Below are 20570 nucleotides of genomic sequence, written 5' to 3'. Positions count from 1 at the left end.
TACAATCTGGCCTGTTTCTTACATAACCAGCTTAGTCGAATCATTAACCCAAATCAGGACTTGAAGGCCCCACTTCCCCTCTTCAGGACAGTAACTGGGACACTGGGTAGATTGCATAAGGGCTACAACATAAACTGCAGGATTTCAGCATCTCACCACATATGGGTTTTGGTGCCTGATGCCACCCAGTGGACAGTTTCACACATGATCTGTTGAACATGTGCCACCACCAGGATATTGTCATGTGAGGTTCGAGTCTCGTGTGACCTTCAACGGCCAAGAGTATGTGCAACAAACACCTGCGGGGTTTGACATCTGAGAACCTGCCTGGTGGCCAGAGGCCCAAAGTGTGCAATGACACGGACTTGATAATGTCTGAGTCGTCAGCAGGCAATTACTGTATTTAGTTCATTTCCAAATATGTGTATGACCTTTAAACGACTGTAGTACCACGTCTGACTACATCCTGGGAAAACTAAATGACAGATTCACCAAGAAAAAAAAAAAAAAAAAAAATCAATAAATTAGACTAGGCCATAGCCCACTATTATTACTTTCAAGGAAAGGAAAACTAGTCATGGTGTTAAATACTGATTAACAAATTCAAATTATAATAGAGAATAGTTTTAATGTAACAACATAATGGATTTTATAGATGTACAGTAGGAAATCGTACTAATTTTAGATCATTTTAAACAGACAGAAAAAAAAATAGAAGCATCCTGGAATGATTGAGATTCAAATAAAATAGAAAAACATCAACACAAACATACAGCTCTTAATACTGTGCTCTCATAAAATGTCTGAAAACTTTTCATAAGGAACAGAACGCCTCATAAGACAAGGTTCTTCGTTAAAACCTACAGTATGTGGCTAAAATAGATTACAGTACTTAAATATAAAAATAGACTCTTTTTTTTTTTAAATTTGTTTTGCTGTTATTGTTCGCCGATGCAGTCTTGTAGATGGACGGATGCCTTCGTCCGGCAGGTCAGCTACGCTCCCTCAGTGGCACATCCGAGAGGTCATCTCTTTCTGCAGACACAACGCAGGAAGTTAAAGCAGATCAACTCCTCAAAACTTAGTGCACATGTAGAAAATGTGACAGGGGGGGCAAAAGAGCAACAGATACAGCTTTTCAATATATGTTATATTTACTGTTATTTACAGCACACACTATGACAAGACAAAAAAAACCCCAGCAAATTAAAAAAGGGCATCCACACACACACCAATCTACGTCGTAAACATCCGATTTGTTGTGTAAACTTTTGGTCACACGTGCAGAGTTTCAGGGGTCATAAAAATCAATTAACAACCAGCACTCGATCAATCACAGCATTAAAGCGTTTGGGGCCATGCAGACCAATGAATGTCTTATCACTATCCTGAAAAGAGTGACATCCTCGAAATTGGACAAAATGTTCACATGTTGCAAACGTCGCCGTGATTCACGGTCAGCACCTTAAAGCCCTCAGCTTTTTCTCATGTTTCTAGCCTCATGACTTCACTCTCCACCCAGCAATCACTGAAAACAGGACACAGTTTAGCCACTGCTTTGCTATTTTCTGTCTATATTAGCTTATTGGGAATACAGCAGTAGTGACGTATATGTCAGCTTATAAGTAGAGGATACTCATATTGAGGGGAGGACGGATTTTAGGTTAATTTAGAAACTTGTCCACCAAGGGGGAGCGGACAAGTTTACTTTTTTTTACCTATTTTAGCACAGTATCAAAACGGTGCTATGAGTCAAATATCGAAATCTGCCTTAAAGACATGTCAGACACCTTCATTTTATTTTATTTTATTTATTTATTTTTATTTTATCATGCACTTTACTGCAATACCTCAGCTGGATGTGATACTGGCAGATGTATGATTTATGTATGATTTATAACTTTGTCCATCATATCTGACACTAATAATTTCTTCAGAATAAGCTGAAAATTCTGCTTTAACTACAGGATTGTGCCTTTGAAATCCCACATTATCTCATTTACTTTGTATTCGGCTCCATGTTGGACCACCGCCCACCCTTTAACTCACCAGAGGCTCCAGCTCTTTGTGGTCCGTGAGGTTGAACTCGGTGACAAAGTAATAGAAATGCTTGTAGCAGGTGTTCACGTGAGCCTCGGCCCCCATCTGGCTCACGCGGTCAAAGTGGTGGATGTAGACGTGGACAAACACCCGGAACAGACGAGACAAAATCTTCTTAGCCACCTGCATGAAGGTCTTAGGGAAGGGAGTACCTGGGTGTCAAACAGATGGAGACGGGAGAACACTGTGGTCACTGTGGATGACCTTTTGCTAGTTGCTTCACCGAGAGAAACACATCTGAAATACTGATGTGTTTAATGCCTTGGTTGTAGAGTATTTTAACTGATTATTCAATGTGTGTTCTTAACCTCGTTTGTCCTCTGGAGAACCTCGGGTTGGGTACCAGCATCACTTCATACATGAATGGAAAACCAACACCACTTGCTTTGGGCCAGCTTCAACCTAGTGATTAATTCAGTGCATCGTTTTGTTTTTGACCAAATCAATAACATTTTAGGAATCTGTTCCAGAGGACAACCGCGTCAGAGGTTGGTTCTATTCATAGCCAACTGTACATTGTGTGACCCATTTTTTAATCCATTGCTTGGATGTTTCTGTAGTTAGTCAGATGCCAAGCACAGGGCCTGCACACATGCACAGGGCTACAGACAGAGATAATAGAAAAGATTAACTGACAGCTTTTGGTACGTGCCACACTGCAGATAATCTAATGAATGTGGCCTCGCAGACTGAATCTAGAGCATCTTGTGGTCATCTGTTTTTCAGAGACAGTGGCTTTGGGTTTTAAATGCAATTCACTCAGCAGAATTTTATTTCACTTTAATTTTTCTTTTCATTGAAGTGACTTTGACAGCTTTGTGCTGGAATGAAAAATAAATATTTATCATTCAGGAATAAATACCAAATAACTGCACATCACAGCAGTGATTCCAAACCATTTGGCTTGTGATCCCTTAAAACAAAGCAATCTACTGGCAGCCCTTTGTCATCTGTTGTGACTGGCTGAAACAAAGACATATTTTCCCCTTGTGATATGGGAAAATCAAAATAATTCAGCATTTTAAACAAGAGAAATATTTGTGAAATATTACACATCACTTTTTACATTCCATTTCTGCTTTCCTCTTCCCCACTGGGTTACAGCATCACAGCTACTCAACTGTGCTTCTCTTTGTTTAACATCATTATTGACTGAACACCACGGGGGAGTTGACTGCTGCTCAGACAAAATTATAAGCCACTACTTTGAGCCCTTGTGATCTGGAATGGGCACAGATTGTTATTTTCAGACATGTTATGAAGCGGTTAATGAACTGAAATAGCATAATTGAGAATAACTCGAGACATTAGGAGTCCGTGGTCATTGTCTAAGACTGGATGATGGCTTGGTTTGCACACAAGCAGAGTCCACTACCAACTCAGGGGTCTGAAGCAATCCCCAAGCAACCCTTTAAGATTTCTATTATGTTGACAAGTTTCTTATACTGGAAAAACACGCTTTCAGAAGACACTCAAAACCTATTCTGAATATCAATATAGAGTTTAAAGGACCAAAGCCTTAACACTTACCGACGTTGGTAGGGAAGATGTTTTCATTGTTGATTTGTACCTCAATCCAATCCATGAGCAGGCTCATGTACTTGGGGGCTGACAGTGCCGTCGGCCTCTTGTACTTGTGCTCGTCCTGCCAGCGGTATTCGTATTTGGGCCCACCGGACATGACGGGGCAGGTTTGATCGGTGCAGGAGTCGCTGATGGTGCCGTAGATGAGGTTGATGCGGTTGAAGAAGTCGACCACGTGGACGGCCACCCAATCATTGAGGTCCTCGCCGTGGGGCAGCTGCACTGCCTGCTTCAGGTCCAGCCCTGCATTCAGAGACGCCTGGGCCTTCTTGTGCAGCTCGAAGCGCTGCGTCCCGGGCTCAAACTTGCGCTTTGGCCGGAATGTCCTGTCTTTGTTGAAGACTTGTTTCAGGGCCAAGGACATGGTTGCATGCAGTGGTGGCGGACGATGTGTTTGAACGCTTCCGGCGAATTATTTACTGTTGAAGTGAAAGCAGTCAAAAGGTTGGGTCAACAACCAGAGTTTTTGTTATGGATTGTCCTTTGGTATTTGTGTCAACTCAGTCTTTGACCCTGCAGAGGCAGAAAAGGACAGAGTTTGATTACTATGTGCAGCCTTTCATTGAAAAGCATACTTTCAGTAAAGCCTGAATTTTAGTTACTACTTATTTTTTAAACTTTACAAAATATTACAGTCTGCAACAACAACAGGTTTCACAACTGATTATTTGTCTGATTTTTTGTTTGTTTGGATTAGTCATATAATTAATTGGTACAGCAGAAAATAGAGATGTTCATCACAAATACCAAGACCACAATACATTGAGTTCACAAAAGCAGAAAAAAAGAATCCTGATCTACTTATTGCTTGACATTTAAGCTTTGATATACTAACTAATTAATCAAACAATCTTTTCAGCTCTATTAGAGTCTCTCAAGCTTATTAAACATGCAATACATGAGAGCTGATCACACGACAATGGCATCAGTGTTTGAGTTTTTGCTTTATTCCGGGCCTAAAGTTGCATACAGAAGTGTAATAAAGCATAAGCCTCTCGCCCACCGTCTGGTGCAAATATGAAATTTAAATTAATAAAGTTAATCTTTTCATTAAAAAAAAAGATGGCCGACATTTTACAATTAACATTTAGCACAAATTACAGGCCATTTTACTTTATGACTTACTTTTATTGTTATTATATCTATCATTAAATGGTTGGAAAAGTGAGGAGGCCAACATCTCAGGTAAACGACAAGTCGCAACAGCTTAAAATATGAAACATCGTCTTAAAGGGAACATGAGTCATTTCCTCTTCACGGCACACACTCTGCCGTGAAACCAGCAATCTGCGGAATGACAATAAAACCAAGTCAAACCGTCTGTTACCAATATAGCGGGGCACTACCGGGTTTATTTAGACCTCTTCTACATATTCGTCCCCCTCCCATACTTCACAGTAACGTGGGATTTATACCGTTCATTGCACACTTCAGAGGATAAAAGCCAGAGATTAAACAGCAGGGCACATGACGACTGTACGAAGTTTATTCGTGACGCGACCAGCTAACGTTAACTCGGCCGGACTTGTTGCTTTCAGCTAAATGCCCCCAGACATGACAATACAAATCCACGTTATTCACATTTAATGGCCGTTATATCTCAAACAAAACCGCCTGGAAACACTCATAATACCACAAGGGTGATCAAAAGGGTGACGAAATCGCACCGTTGAAAGCGACTTTACCGAACTTACTTGTTCCGCCTTCCTGTTCCGTCAGTTTCCTTCGACCTTTTATCGAAAATTGTCTGGTAACTGATCAATAGCTTTACGTCAACAACATGCCCAGACTACATTATGGATATATGATGCGATACATGTTGTAAAATTACTGTCAAACTAACAAACGTGACACTTTAATATAGAAACTAACGTCTGCCTCCTCCCTACGAAACGAAAAGCATATCGGTGTCAAACTAGAGACATTGATAGCGATTTCCGGTCGGAACCTCCAAAATATTGTACACCTTCCCCCATGTCATGTAACTAAACAAGAAATGTGATCAAGTAGATTACATATGTTGTAAACTACAAATTTACTGCTTTTAGTTTGCCCACATTATGTCACACCATATGTTAGTGCCCATTAAGTGAAATGAAAAGTTGCTCCCTGTATTGTAGGCAAGTTCAGTTTCATAGTACTGGTACTTCTGTACTTTTGTACGCTTGCATTTTATTATTTGTCTATTTGTGTATTTTAGGGGACAAACATTTAACACAGAGGTAAGATATGAGATAAGCTCATAAAATATTGCCATTGTTCAGTGCATACAGTTTTGAACCAGTTTGATAAGGTTTATGGAATTTCCTCAGGATGTTATGGTACACTCTTGATCTAAAAAGAAGTATAATAGGAATGAAGATTAAAAAAAAAAAAGACAATTGGGGTTTCTGTCTTTTATTTCCTTTTGTCATTTCATTATGACTTACTGTACCTCTATACACTGTGACAATAATTACATAAGTGTACATTTTTACTGTTATTTTTTTTACTGAAGTGCAGTATTGAATGCGAGTCTTTAATTTGTACTGTAACATTTTGCAGTTGTGGTATTCATAATTTTACTCACCAAAGACTTTGAAACCTCATTCCACTGATGCCAATGAATATTTAGGCCTTTTTTTTACGCCATTACTTTGAAGACTAATTCATCAGCTTCCGGTGTCGTGTTGCCCTTCACTGTTGCCTTGCAACTCAGAAGTACTTCCTTTCATACTGAAAGGAAGGGTGCAGCCTAACTAAGCTCACTTATTTTACGACACAGTCACATTATCAGTGAAGGAAAACCAAAGGAAATAACTGCATTACATCTGATGGCTCAAGATTTTACACCTTAAATCTAAATCAAGCCTTTTCAGATGATATGTATTTCAGCATATAGATCCCCTTTGAACTACTGGTTATTTGACTATTCACTCAGTTACTACTTTTTTTAAAAAAAAACATAAAGAAAAAAACATCATAAATCGCAGTATTTGTAGAAAACTGCTAACTGCTATTTCACTTAAGCCTTTTATTTGTTTTGGAGAATATTGAAACTGAGACTGCATAAAATCTTCCTCGAGATGTCACGTTTTGCGCTTCCTGTTTATGCAGATTTTTTACTAATGCAGATGATCCAGAGGTAGTGCTGTGCACATGTATACAAGGCATGTTTCTAAGCTGTTAATCCCCTGCCACATGCTTAATAAAGCTACAGATTTTTATGTTGGTCTGGTTTTATCTTTTTATCTTTGAGCAGTCTGACAGCAATAATCCTTGTTGTCAGCCTATATGAACCCCATTTATAATCTTTTTTTATTTTCATAAACATTCATAACATCAAATGTGACATCAGTTAATAGAAATTATTGACTTCCCCTTTTCCGATTAGTTAACTTTGCTTGCAAGTAAACTAAAATGTTGCCATTAATCACTGACTTAGCAGGAATGTTGAAAGACTGACACTAAAGTGTACAGTTTAATTAGTTTCATTCTACTTATAGTTTATTTGGCACAAAAAAGGAAATAAACTACTCATAGGTGGCGCCAGGTGCAGTAAAAAAAAAAACCAATTTATATATTTACCATATACTTCCACTGTTTTTAAAAATACCAGAATATAAAATTAGATCGTTCATAAAAGTAACAACATCAACACTTAACATTCAAACCGTGACAGACAGACAGACAGATAGAGGTCCTCCTTATATGGCTGACATACTGAAGGCCAACTTAAAAATGCACATTTATTGTCACTGAGGCCTGTTTAACTGTATTGTCACTGTAGTCGAAGCTGGTCAGTGTGCACCGTTCATAAAAAGCTCTTTGTTTTGGTGGTTTAATGGCCAGTTGAAAGGATGCTTTGTTGCAACACTGGGACAGAATGTGCCTTGTTTCTGTCTACTTGACAGGCTCATCAGCGGCTGCAGCTCCCTCAGGCTTGTCCTTGTCTGCCTTGGAAGAAATGTAGGACCTCATGGACGCCTCAACCTTCTTGAAATCAGGACGCTCCTCATGCCTGGTGAGAGAGGATCAGTGAGGGCCAGAAACCGCCGTTAGAAAGGATATGATTAATGGAAGACAATTTTATAAGACCTGAAGACAGCAAGGTGCTGTATAAAGCTGAGAGCACCTCAGTACATCACTTTGTATGGTGGATTGTCTTTATTGCTGACTGTTACCCCTGGTCATAGCACACTACCTGCTGCAGTGCTGCTGTGAATGACATTGTTATCTCGCTTGATAAAAGCAACATTGTGCTGCACTCTTTGTTAATCTCCCCAAGGAATTTGATGCATTGGTTGCGATGATTCTGCTTACAAACTGTTCAAACCATATCTCTATGAGTTCAGTTTTCAAAACAAATCCCCTAGTCTTTACAGATATAATTATTTTCCGAAGGAAATTGCAAAGTCTGTTTTTATGCTGACGACAACATCTTGTATGTCCTCAGCTCTACCGCAAACCAGTCTATCTTCAGGGTACAATCTGCTTTTGACATGCTCCAGACCTCTACACCAATATGCACACTTAATTGAACTCTTATTAGATACATTAAGAATTTCGTTATCTGTATCCAAATTACACTCCATAATTATGTAAAGCTTAGCTAACTAATATACACAGGAGACGATTAATTTCTTACTTGTACGTCCAGCATTCTTTCATCAGGGTGTATATTTCCTCTGGACAAGCTGGTGGACACTGCATGCGTTCCCCACTGTCAATGAAGCGCATCACCTCTGGTCCTTTCATTTTCTATACAAAATTAAAACAGAAAAACAGCTGTAATTCAGTTTTATGCTCAAGACCAATCCTTGTGATGGTGGGTATTTTGTAATGAGTGTGCAACATGATACATGAAGTAGTGCTCTGCAGAAATGATGGGTACCTTGTAAGGTTTCCCTCCATAGGAAAAGGCTTCCCACATGGTGACACCATAACTCCATACATCACTTTTGCTGGAGAATTTATGGAAGTGTATACATTCTGGAGCATACCACTTCAGAGGCCATTTACCTGCAGTACGTGCCTGTATGGCAAAAAAGACAACAAGCAGCATGTCAATGCATGACCAGAAGTAGCCTACATCAGCACAGCAAGAGTGCCTGAAAGTGTTGACTCCTTTCTTTTCGGTGATGTTAATTCACACAAAACTGCTGTTAGTTTGTGTCATGTGCAAGTGTATTGACGGAGGTGGATTTTGGGGGATGGGAGGTGGTTTCCATGAAGAAAGGGTGCTGTGGCTTGTGAACCACTGATTTAGAGAGTGTCCGGCCAATATTTCTCAAACAAAAGACTTGCTGAATTGCACATTATGATAAGTTGTATTTCATGGGTTCCTGGGACTTTCTCATATTGACATTCTCTCCAGATGTAGGTCAGTAAACCGGTGAAAAGGAAATCAATTGAGTGTTTACTTTTGTTTGCACAGAGCATGTGACACATTTGGTTTAGTATTTGCAAAGAGGAAGGTCAATAAAAGCATTCAATTTAAGATACACTATCTATTTGTGTTGGCTGCATCGCTGATAAGCCCGGCACCTACATCCTTTAGTGGTTCTACATTTGTGTCATTTTGTCTTGCAATGCTATGAGTGTACCTTGTAATAGTTGTGATCAGCTGCCAGGGCTTTGGAGAGCCCAAAGTCACTGATTTTGGCGAAAGTTTGGTTGACGAGCAGGACGTTACGTGCTGCTAAGTCTCTGTGTACAAAGTTCTTCTCCTCCAGATACTTCATTCCCATCGACACCTGATGCATCAGGGTGACAATGTTCTCCACAGCTACAGTATCCCTGTGGGGACAAAAATAGCAATAGTGATTTAACAAAAAAAAAATCCTTTTAGAGGTATGGTTTTCCTAATGAAAAGGATCTCAAGGGTGTCCCTGATTCTGAACCTCAGGGTACAACATAAATCTGAGGAATGATAAGAAGTTTTAAGAGATAAGATAGAAAAAAAAAACATATTTTTGCCAGACATACGTTTTTGGATGTTTATCTTTTTACATGTTTGAATTCTGTAGGTCATTGTTATTTTTTAGATATATTTGTATATTCTTTCACATACTTGTTTTGCATAATCATTCTGTGTTCATGTTTACTCATCTTCATGTACTTGTTTTTAGCTGTATGTCTACTTCTAATACATAAATAGAATAAATTACAAAGGCCTTCAAAACTTTAAAATCTTATCCCATTTTATGAATTTGAAACCTTAACCTTTTACACATGTCTGCGATTGTGTGTATGTACTTGTGTATGACTGGTCATATTGTCATTTACTGAAGTTAAACTGAATAAAATGATTGTGTCTTTAATACTGTACTATTTCTTCATATGTATATGTATGCATCTGAACAAAATGTTGCTCCATTACATCCATCACATTAACATTAACTTCAACCCCTCGCTCACATCCGATTCTCTTTCACAAATCTTATAATGTGTCTGATGGCATCTGCTCAATTGAACGCACTTATTGGTGGAGAGGAATTTGTTGAGGGGTCCGGCAGAGGCCATCTCCATGACCAGCATCAGGTTCTCAGCGTTGCACAGACCCAGCATTTGAACGATGTAACGGTTACTCAGCTGGTGCATGATCTCTGCCTCCCTCATCATCTCTTCCTTCACCAGCATCTCGTTCTCACTCTTCAGCACTTTGATGGCCACATCGATCTGGCCCCTGAGACAAAACAAACAGAACATTTAGGACGAACATCTGACCTTTGAAGGGAGGCACGTGGAGGCCACTGAGCTCAGTAAAAATACAAAAATAATAATGAAATAGAACTTTTGTTTTCTAATGTTTCCTCACGAATCAGTCTTGAGGACTCCTTTCTTGACCGAGCCAAAGTTCCCAGAGCCAAGCTCCACTTCGTCAATCAGCAGCTGACTCCTCTGGATGTTAAACTTCTTCACTTCATTGGGGTTGTGGTATGGGTTGAAGTCCGCCTCTGTGTCAGGCACAGTGGTAACCGGCATCGAGGCCCCTCCGACTGCTCCAACAGCTGAAAAGTGAAGGCACAAACCATATAGGATGAAAATGGCAATTCTGTTTGTACTGATATGTTGATTGCTGCTGTACATGCGCAATAACATATTAAACAGTTAATCAGCTTCCCCTCCAGCAGCTACAACTTTAAAATGCTGCTCACACAAAAATACAACCATAATGATGTTTTCTCCCCCATAATGTACTTTAAGAACATTTTGCAGCTAATACTTCTGCACTTTTCCTGTCATGGAGTATTTTTTACACTGCTGTATAGCTACTTTTACTGATTAAATAATAGAAATACTTTGCCTACTACATTAAGTTTAACTGTAGGGACAGGAACTTATGCACATAAAATTAACATTAAATAACTAATTAAATGTTATTTTGCAGAAGGTGCATATAACAGAGCAGCCAGTGATGTGTGCACAACTGTAAACAGTGTTGCAGTATAACTGGAAAATGTTTTTTAGCTGGTTGTACTTCTTGTTACTGACCTCGAGGTGGCGGTGTGTATCCATTTGTGCCGGCCCGCCTCTGAAAACAGGGCATTAAAATGAATCTCACAGTAAGAAAAAAAAAAAAGTGCAAATTTAAACAGTGCAAGCTGTGGTCAGTACTCACTGTTGCAGGAAGGCTGGGTGTCTCTGAAAGATAACAAGACAGATCAAAGTTTTGTCAACAGTTTCAGCAGCAATGATTAGCAAAGTGATGAATATTTAAAAAAAACCCCACAAACATGAACTGGAAACTCAGTGATTTTTGCAAGTGCATATTTTTGATATTTCTGAGAAAAGGAAATAAGATGTTTGGTACTTTCAGCAGCTTTGCCGTGAACACACGCTTCCCCGAGAACAGCCACCAGGCCATCAGGCTTCATCTTCAGGTACTCAACCAGCTGGAGAATTTAAAGCAACATTCAGTGCTAATTCAGGAAAGACATCAGCAGTAACAAAATTAATGGGGAGTGAAAGAGGAGAAAAGTATGACTGAGGGCCCACCTGCCAGATTGTGTCAAACTTTGTTCCCTCTGGCATGGAGTACTTCCCTGATTTGTCTTGAAGTATTCGATAGTGGTACACTGTTTTCCCGTACATCATGGAGAGAGCAAAAGTGCCCGGCTCATCTCTGTCTCTCACTCTGAGAAACAAACAAACACCATTGCTTATGAAATCTAAAGACCTTTGACATTCAGTTTTCAGAGGTCGGCTGACAAAAAAGACAAAAGATGCAAAAACATCTCTTTGAGCTACTTACAGGAACTTTCCATCCGGTTGTGCTCCGGAGTAAAGACGTCTCTCGCCTTCCTGACGGGGGATTTTACCGTGATACCAGGGCATCTTCTCGTGGGCTGTGGTGGCGATGAGTTTCTCCAGCTGAGAGGCTTGAGTGATGATGGCCTGCTCCATGGCTTCTCCCTGAGCACAGGAAGAGACACAGGAAGAGGATTTTACCCCAATACAGGTTCACTTAGCCAAAACACTTAGCACTTAACACTTATCTTTGGCAGTATGTTGTATACATTTCAATAGTTTTATATGTGAGATTTTGTAAAGATTCTGTAAAAAATTTATGTAAAATGTACCTTTATCTGTCAAATGAATGTAGTGGAGTGAAAAGTAGAATATTCAACTTGACAGGTAGTGGAGTAGAGGTATACGGAAGCAGAACATTGAAATGCTCAAGTGAAATACAAGAAATTAAGTACAGTCTTTGAACAAGTGTACTTTGTGACTTTCCACCACTGCTGAGAGTGAATATCATGATTTTTTCTGACTCCTTCTGGTCCCCGCTGGGGTCCACAAACATCTGGAGGTAGTTTGGCTGTTTAAATGAAGCCCACCAGTGATAAAAGGTCTCTGTGTGTGACTGTCTGCAGCAGGACACAAATCATAAAACCTGCAGGATTTTGAACTAAAGTGGCACTTCAGAAGGCCAGACCTCAAACTGAGAAAAAGAAAATTTGGAGGCTTTTCGGTGACCACAAATGAAAAAGCGCAACTTCCAAAAATCACCTGGAGATCCTGACTTTTTTAATTTCTTTTTTTGTGTGTGTATGTTTGGAATATTTTGAAGGCTCTGAGGTGAGACTATTGATGGGTCTTTGATTCCCATCAAAGCTTGGAAAATTTGCATCTTTTATCTTCAAATATGCGCAGCTGGTATGACAGCTGCTGACTTAAACACTTGTTGTAAATTTTTACTGAGGTTGTGTTTGGTTTCCTCAGTCAAAGCCCTCTTTGCTCATTAAAGGGTCAGTTCACCCAAATTGCACTGACATATTTTTCCCTTGCTGTTTTCATTGGATCCGCTTTATGACAAAGAAATAGTCCCTATGAAAACTATTAACACTGTACTCTTTGGATTATCCAGAGTAACAGAGACATTTTTACTGGAGAGAAGTATTGCTGATGGATTTTTCAAGTATCATTTTTACCTCCCTTGAATGAGGATAGAGACAGAAACCCCAGTGAAGAGTATAAATTAAAAATAATTCTCTAAATGTGAATGTCAATGTGTCAGTTGTGACAAAATGTGTTTTTCTGTAATGTGGGTGATCTGACCAGAGGTGGAAAAAGTGCTCAGATCCTTCAGATTACTCCAAGAATCTGACCAACACAACAATGTGAAAATTACAAATAAGTTTAAGTTTCTTTCCTACAAAGTGAAAGAATTATCAGTAAAATACAGTACAAATATCAAAATTATAATATTCATTCTGCGGTAACACCTCCTGTACTTATATGCAGTTAAGTACAGCTGTTCTCAATATGGGGGTTGCGCCTCTCAAAAGGGTCACAGGATGAAACTGATGGGTCATGTGATGATTAACAGGAAAGAGAAAGGAAGAAAAAAAACATTTTAACACAGAAATCTGTTGTCACTTTAGTCTTTTTCTAATCTTTTTTAGCCTAATATGTTGCTTCACGACAAAAAAACTACATGTATAAATTAATTATGTGTTAAATGTTGGACCTCTTTTGACCTCTGAGAAGTTAAAAGGGGGAAAAGTCTCCTCAGCTGACATCTGAAAATAGGTTGGGAATGACTTTACCAGTGTGCTGTGTTTTATGTCCTTATCCCTTATCTTAAATATGCACTCCAATGAAGTGAACTTAAAAGACTACAACATTTCCCTCTGAAATGTAGTAGAATAAACATAAAAAGAAAGATAAAATAGAAGTAAAGTACAAGTACTTCAAAATTATACCTTTTGAGTAAATAGTAATTGGTTACATTTCACCTCCAACACCAACCCTTTAATCTTTAAAAGCATCTTTTACATTCACACGTTTGATTTTAATGCAACATATTTTAACCCCTTGACAAGTAGGAACTCGTTTTGAGTTGAAGGTAACCCTTCTACAGCACCAATCAGTCTCAGCAGAGCCTCACCTCCAGGTTCCAGGTCTGCCTCACGTAGTCCCTCAGCATGTTGTCTTTCATGTTATCAAACGCGCCGGTTCGTATCGGTGTGTCCGGGGAGCGCAGACAGGGTTTCCTCAGGAGGCACACCAGCCCGTCAGGGTCTTTGCTGTAAAACTCACAGAGCTCTGCGGGCCCGCAGTGAGGCTTCCCTCCGATAATGCAGTAAGTCCCATTGAGCTGCTTCTCTATGGAATAATGGTGAAACTCCAGGTTGAACACAATAGACAGAACGTAGCCACCCAGGCTGCGGATACACTGTCGCAACAGGAAGAGCCCGTCAACCATCCCAGCCAGCTTCAGTTGCTGCTCGGCCTCTGTGCGACTGATGCAGCCATAGTAAAAAGGCAGCTCGGCCGCCGGATCGTTGGACATGGTGAGACTCGGGAGAGCTGGACTTTGTCTTGGAGTCTGGATGTAGGTGGCGGAAAGAAACTAGAGAGACAGAAAGGGAAAGTATTCAAACAAAGCCTTCATTTAAAAAAGGCCGAAGGCATATGCTGGTCCAGTAGCCCCACGTGTGACCAGTGGACTCAGAGATTTAAATCCAGTCTGTGACCTCTGACCTCTTAGCCCTTTAGCCCCTACCTTTCCTCCACTGTCTGCTCGGTCAATGTGAATTTCTCATCTTCTAAACTACAAAAAAGTAGCGAACATACAGCTTGAAAATGAAGAACTCATCACCCTGAGAAACTCACCTCCTCCTCCTCCTCTCTTCTATGTTACACCCAGAGAAATAATGTCGTTTACGATAAATTGTCGGGGCCGTCAGCTCTACACAGAGAAGCTGCGAGGTGCCATAGGTCTGGATGAGATATTTCGCAAAGAGCACCCACACCTTAACACTGCATGAAGCTTGCAGTTGACAAACTGGTGACAGAAGCCACAACAGGAAGTCGCAGTCCGCCTTCACAGCCTCCTTTCTCCAGCTTCTTGCTCTTCAGTTGCGCAGGTGCTTCTCGGTTCTAGATCATTCCCTCTGCCTTAGAAGCTCTGCTTTGTAAGTTTTAAGGAAAACTGTTTTGTTAAAACAACTGCCGTATGTACAATGTGATGTGTCTGTTGGGAATCTGACAGAGGGTTTTAGTACAGGTGTCTGAGCTGGAGAGACGAGACGAAGATGAGATTAAAATCAAGCAGGGTTTTGATTGCAGTGTGGAAAGATCAAGTGATAGCAGGCGGAAAATGGCTGTTGGTGTTAAAACTGAAATCGACGGTGATCACAACAGGTTGGCACAACAATAGCAGCGTCTGAACATGCTATATATAATAATCAAATACAACTGCAAAGAAAGAAGAGGAACAATGAAAATGCTGCTCTGCTGGGGTTTAGATCTTGAATATCAACAATCGGGTTTTTAAAAATTAAAACCATATCTGCCATAGTGTGTTGGAAACATATCAGTCATAATGGCAATGCTGACTTTGTGTTCCTGTTAGATTTTAAGATGTTAAATCACAGAGAAAGGAAGCGTGCAAACCTCAGCTTCCTGGCTACAGGTCTGTGCTGCTGCCCACATCCGCAGTGGACAACAGAGCAGAAATGCATAGTTGCCACAACACATGAGGCTCCACTGTGCCTTGAGCCCCTTCTTGCCACAACAAAGACCTTCGGGCCCTGCAGTGTGGACAAGCTGGGGCGCAATATCACAACAAGGCCCGAAAGCTTCATAAACTCATACCTACTTTTGTGGTGCTTACTCAAATTCAGCATCCAAAAAGCAAACAGACGCATTAGGAACCAAATACACTTTTAGAGTGAAAAAACTTATTTTAACTATATAGACAGCACAATCGATTATTTCATGGATTAATCAATGATAATAATAATAATAACCTTTAATTCCCTAATTCCATCCTAATTTTTTTGGCTTCCCCATGAATTTTCTCTTGAACTGCAAACGTGTGTGACGAGCTTCTTAAGTCACGATAAAGAGATAAATACACTTAGCACTTAGCAACACACATAGCATCAGGATACAAATTTCCATTGACTCTACATTCACTACCGGCTTCTGTGATATTACTTGAACAGACCTAAACTGAAATAGGAAGACACAGCATGACAAGAATATTAGTCACACTATTTATGACACGACCAAAACCAACCAAAATACTGATGCTTTTCCAACAAGACGTAAAAACCTCCAGCAGCCAAGTCTTCACTCAGCTCATGTTCTTTTCAAAATATGATTTTTACGGCTTTTCTACTTTACTTGCGCATTACGGACCGCGAAAACAAAAGAGTGGAGAGAGATGAGGTGAAACATAATACACTTCCTAAGCCAGCTTTCAACCCACAGTGCTGCGTGGTTGATCTTTGAATCTGAGACTACGTGTTGACGGTTTTCATCAAAAGATCCTTTAAGAGACAGAAACTAGCTGAATGCAAAGCATGAAGGAAAAAAAAACCCTCACTGTGTATAAAGACTCTTGTAAATGAGGTGTTGCAGAGTAAGCAGACAGGGACCCAGTGAGCAGTGGAAAACAAAAAATCCTGTGAGTCACTGTCTTTTCAACAAGCAGAGGAGTACAGAAGAGACACATGCCAAAATCTACAGGCCCGAGCGTTTTCCACCGAGAAGAGAGGGCGAATTTTTACTGGCTTGATTTAGGTCCTCTGAGAACCCGCAGGCGCAAAGTAAATGTGATTAAATCCAAAGCAAAAACCTGATTGAATTTGTCATCTGGTCAATTTTGTTGAGAAGTGACTGTTCCAGGGCAATCAATCTTGATGTCAATGACGGGAAGGTCTTGTCAAACACAAAGAATTGAGTGGAACCAAATACACGAGGTAAAAAACTGACATGACTGAAACTGATTGATCCTGATATGATAAAGAACTCGTTCATAACGTTCATAAACCAGTTGTTGTGATGAAGCTTGGGCTAACATTACGGTGTATGGAGGAATATGACGATGGAGGATGTGTTCACATCATTTGCTCAAGGAAAACTAGTAATGCCACAGTATAAATACACTCCATTACACATAAAGGCCCGTGAGTCCAAAAATCTCCAGCTGTGCTAGAGAGGCTGTACTCAGGTTGTTTCGTGTTTCGAGCTACATGCTAACATGCAGATTTTTAGCAGGTAATGTTTAACATGTTCACCATCTTGCAGTGGCTTAGTTTGACAGCCTGCTGACACGACGACGACAAGGACAGTTTGCAGTTAATTGGTCAGAAACAAGAAAGTATCGGCCAAAGAAAAGGTTTTACTTTAGTGGTGCTGGAGGAAACTGCAGGGAAAGCTGTGAGAATTCATCCAATTGGGAACGAGAACGTGTGGGCCAACATTTGTGCCAGTCTGTCCTTTAGATGTGGAGATTACTTTTACTGAATATCTGAAGCTTCTGAAGTACTGTTGGCTCGGCTTTAGGGGGAGGAAAAATCACCACAAATGGCTGTTCAAAATTTTATGGCAATCCGTCCAATTGTTAGAAAGAAATTAGAAGCATTATTATTCATTATAACTTGATATGCGAGCAACTCAGAATTTTCCACCAAAGTTTTCTGGCTGACAGGATCACATAGGGGGTTGTGGTATCCGTAACTTGTCTACAACGCAAATGTTAAATTCCCCCCAAACAGCACTGAGACTCAGTAACCCTTTTGTGCAGACGTACTGAAGCTCTTCTAAATCGTAAATGTAAATACCTCCATGAGGTCATTGATTTAATTTGCCGGTTTACCTAACAAGCTGTGTTTGCTGTAGATTACATGTCTCATACTAAATCAGGAACATTCCAGTGATAACTATTGGGCTATTAAAGTTATTTTAGGTCATGATTATTTTGCTTATGCTATCAGGAAGCCCGCTTGGGGTTATGTAACTCAAAGCATTCCTCCATTTGAGACTGCATCGGCAACTACCGACAGATAATGTGTTCTTTAACCCCCAGACATGAAATGATTTGTCTCCAAAGTAGTCTTTGTTTTAGTGATGATTTGAAAAAAAACAACAAAAAAACTAAAAACTAAAGATGGAGGAGGTGTGCATGTCAGATCAGGGCACAAAATGCCCCAGAGTGAAGCACTATTTCCTGCATCAGTGGAAACAACTGACATTCAGATAAACATGATTCATCTTGATAATTCATCTTGCATTATTCCAACCCAAAAAGAGTCTGGTGAGATTTAAATCTACACTGAAACAACAATGAAATTAAGTGCTTTTTTTCATTCGTATTTTGGTGTCTAAATTCTGCACAAGCAGCACTGCCTCAAGAATCATTTTTTTCCCTTTTAATAAAACACTACTAAACAGAAATCCAGTAATAATGAGCTCAATTGTGGTTTAATCGGAAAATGAACATTAGGATTTAACAAGCACGTTTTGCAAATGAAATCCTCTTTCTGTTCAGCAGCTGGAACATTTTGCAGATATGCTTCAGTCCAGGATCAAAAATGCATCCAGTAATTTCAAGAAAAGTTACAAGCGATAAAAGACTCACACAGACCTCATTGTGTGTGTGTGTGTGTGTGTGTGTGTGTTGAAACCTATCCATTTTTTGGGTTTCTATTCCAAGGTACAATAAAAGCAGCTATTTATATTTTGCACATGTAATCTCTACTTTTGTGAGCCAGAGCAACAATGCCTCAGCCCAACTGCGGTGGAGGCAATATTTACAGCTCAGACAAAAATACAAACCCACAGATTTTGACAGTGGATTATTGAAGGTTCACAGAAAAAAAATGTAAAAAAAACAAAAACCTTTAAAGCTCTTGTGGACTTCCAATTTTGCCACTTGTTGGCTGTAAAATGTTAACACATGGGTTGATAGCAAATCATGTGTACCCACAGGCATGTGGCATTTAATGTGAGAACGTTACATGATTAATATGTTAGATTTCAAGTGGATTTTACTCGTCACACGGCAGCACGTAAGCCCCTCAGTCAGACAAAACGACAGACAAAACCTACTCACGTTTCACTGCTTCGCAGCCAAGCAGAGCGACGTTGTTGCCTCACAGACAAAGAAATATCTGTTGATCTGACAGCAGTGCAAGGTGACAAGTGAGGGCTAAAGACAATGACACACACACACACACACACAAAGTGGTTTCCTCATTAAAGGAACAGTTCAACATTTTCTGTTCATTTTTGTGTTTTTCAGGTCTCCTTTATTTTGTTCTTTTAAATATGAAAATACATTTAGCAACTGCTCAGCTTAGCTTAGCATGAAAACTGGAAGCAGCTTTTGGACAGAGCTAGCTGCTCCCTATGCTAACAGTTTTTTTGCTTTGCGCTTGTAAACAAAAGTTAACAAAATAACCCTAACACAGACACTTCAGAGACAGTGCATATTCAAACCACTGGAGCAACTTGTAATGGGTCATCTTTTGTTACTGAGAATCTTTGATAGGATCTGATCACTGTGTATATATCAAAGTCTCATTCTAAGGTAATGAAAACCTATCGATTTTTAGATTTAGATAATTCTGTGAATTCCATTTTTTCCCCTGAATCTCTATAAATCCTACACACTGGAACTGTAATTAGTGAGCTTTTAAGGTACTGGTAGCCAGATTTAGTTGCATTTGGTCAGAGCCTGACTAGCTGTTTCACTGTTTTATTTATTAAAGACTTTATGCTAAGCTAAGCTAACTAACCCCTTTTAGTTTTAACACACACAAAACCCCCACCTCACTGGCTGCAGCTGTTTCCTTGGAGTGCAAATCAGGCAGCCAATCAGCAGGTTCCCGCTGAATCAAGTCAGACAACAACAGACAAAACCAAACCGGAGAGGAAGATGTGTGCCTTCAAAATAAAAGCCAGTGGTCAGACCTCATAGTTCTTGAACGTGTCATGTGGGCTACATGATCATATTTAAGTTATAGAAAAGTCATGACTTGTGTGGAGAACCACATATATTTATGTTTTGACATAATGTTGAGTATACATGTTGCTTTTGTGTGTTTCCTGTTAATTCTGAATGATCACACCAGAGTATTTCTAAGAGATGAACACCTGGGCAAAGTTTCGCAACCATAATGAGCCACAGTCAGTTTCACCTTAATTTCACCGCTAACAGAAGATAGCCTGCAGGTTGTCTGAGAGTCTTCAGCAGTGAAAAAGGCTGAAATGGTGGCAAAATGTTGCTTCCTAATTTTTGCCTCCTTTCTGATTTAGTCACATTGTTAAAGGTGCTCATTTTTCCACTCCTAGTTGCTTTGATTAAAGACTGCAAGGGGAGCAGGGATATAATCTCACACTAGCAAGAATAAATCATGCAAACCCTCCCTAAAGTAGAAGGATTTTAAAATTTTTGTTTATTATTAAAAACATAATAGTAACATCTCAGTGTTGCAATTACGTAATACTCAGCAAGTAAGTCAATGCAGTCAGTATCCCAATCATGAAGCATCTGAACTGAAACCACCCCATATAGCTGAGTTTGTTTTGAAGCTATTTACTGCAAATCAAAGAGAGGTGCGAAGAGAAGTGTTTTTTATTTGTTTGTTTTTTTATATAACTTT

The 20570-nt window shown here is 39.7% G+C and overlaps 2 protein-coding genes across 5 annotated transcripts; both read right to left on the bottom strand.

Moving 5' to 3' along the window:
* Positions 1–608: 608 nt before the first annotated feature.
* On the bottom strand, positions 609–5620 carry mob3a (MOB kinase activator 3A). Of its 2 annotated transcripts, none has more exons than XM_046391734.1 (4): positions 5379–5620; positions 3631–4197; positions 2050–2252; positions 609–1035 (listed from the first exon to the last, which is right to left on the bottom strand). In XM_046391734.1, exons 2-4 carry the CDS (start codon positions 4046–4048, stop codon positions 1006–1008), a joined length of 651 nt encoding a protein of 216 aa, XP_046247690.1. In that variant the 5' UTR covers positions 4049–4197; positions 5379–5620; the 3' UTR covers positions 609–1005. The 2 variants fall into 2 exon arrangements, with proteins under 2 accessions (XP_046247690.1, XP_046247691.1); XM_046391735.1 differs by having other exon boundaries at positions 3631–4103.
* Positions 5621–6958: 1338 nt separating this feature from the next.
* LOC124060598 (tyrosine-protein kinase ZAP-70) lies at positions 6959–19106 on the bottom strand. 3 transcript variants are annotated; one of them, XM_046391732.1, is made up of 13 exons: positions 19019–19106; positions 14060–14524; positions 11921–12081; positions 11665–11803; positions 11480–11561; positions 11288–11310; positions 11161–11200; positions 10484–10676; positions 10145–10351; positions 9270–9462; positions 8558–8698; positions 8312–8424; positions 6959–7684 (listed from the first exon to the last, which is right to left on the bottom strand). In XM_046391732.1, exons 2-13 carry the CDS (start codon positions 14462–14464, stop codon positions 7567–7569), a joined length of 1815 nt encoding a protein of 604 aa, XP_046247688.1. In that variant the 5' UTR covers positions 14465–14524; positions 19019–19106; the 3' UTR covers positions 6959–7566. The 3 variants fall into 3 exon arrangements, with proteins under 3 accessions (XP_046247688.1, XP_046247689.1, XP_046247686.1); XM_046391733.1 differs by lacking the exon at positions 19019–19106 and adding an exon at positions 14928–15069; XM_046391730.1 differs by lacking the exon at positions 19019–19106 and adding an exon at positions 14788–14916.
* Positions 19107–20570: the final 1464 nt, after the last annotated feature.

This window comes from Scatophagus argus, chromosome 6, assembly GCF_020382885.2.
Source record: "Scatophagus argus isolate fScaArg1 chromosome 6, fScaArg1.pri, whole genome shotgun sequence".
In the NCBI taxonomy this organism is placed as follows: domain Eukaryota; kingdom Metazoa; phylum Chordata; class Actinopteri; family Scatophagidae; genus Scatophagus; species Scatophagus argus.
The sequence above is the reverse complement of the archived record's forward strand: the minus strand, read 5'-3'. Positions and strand labels throughout refer to the sequence as shown.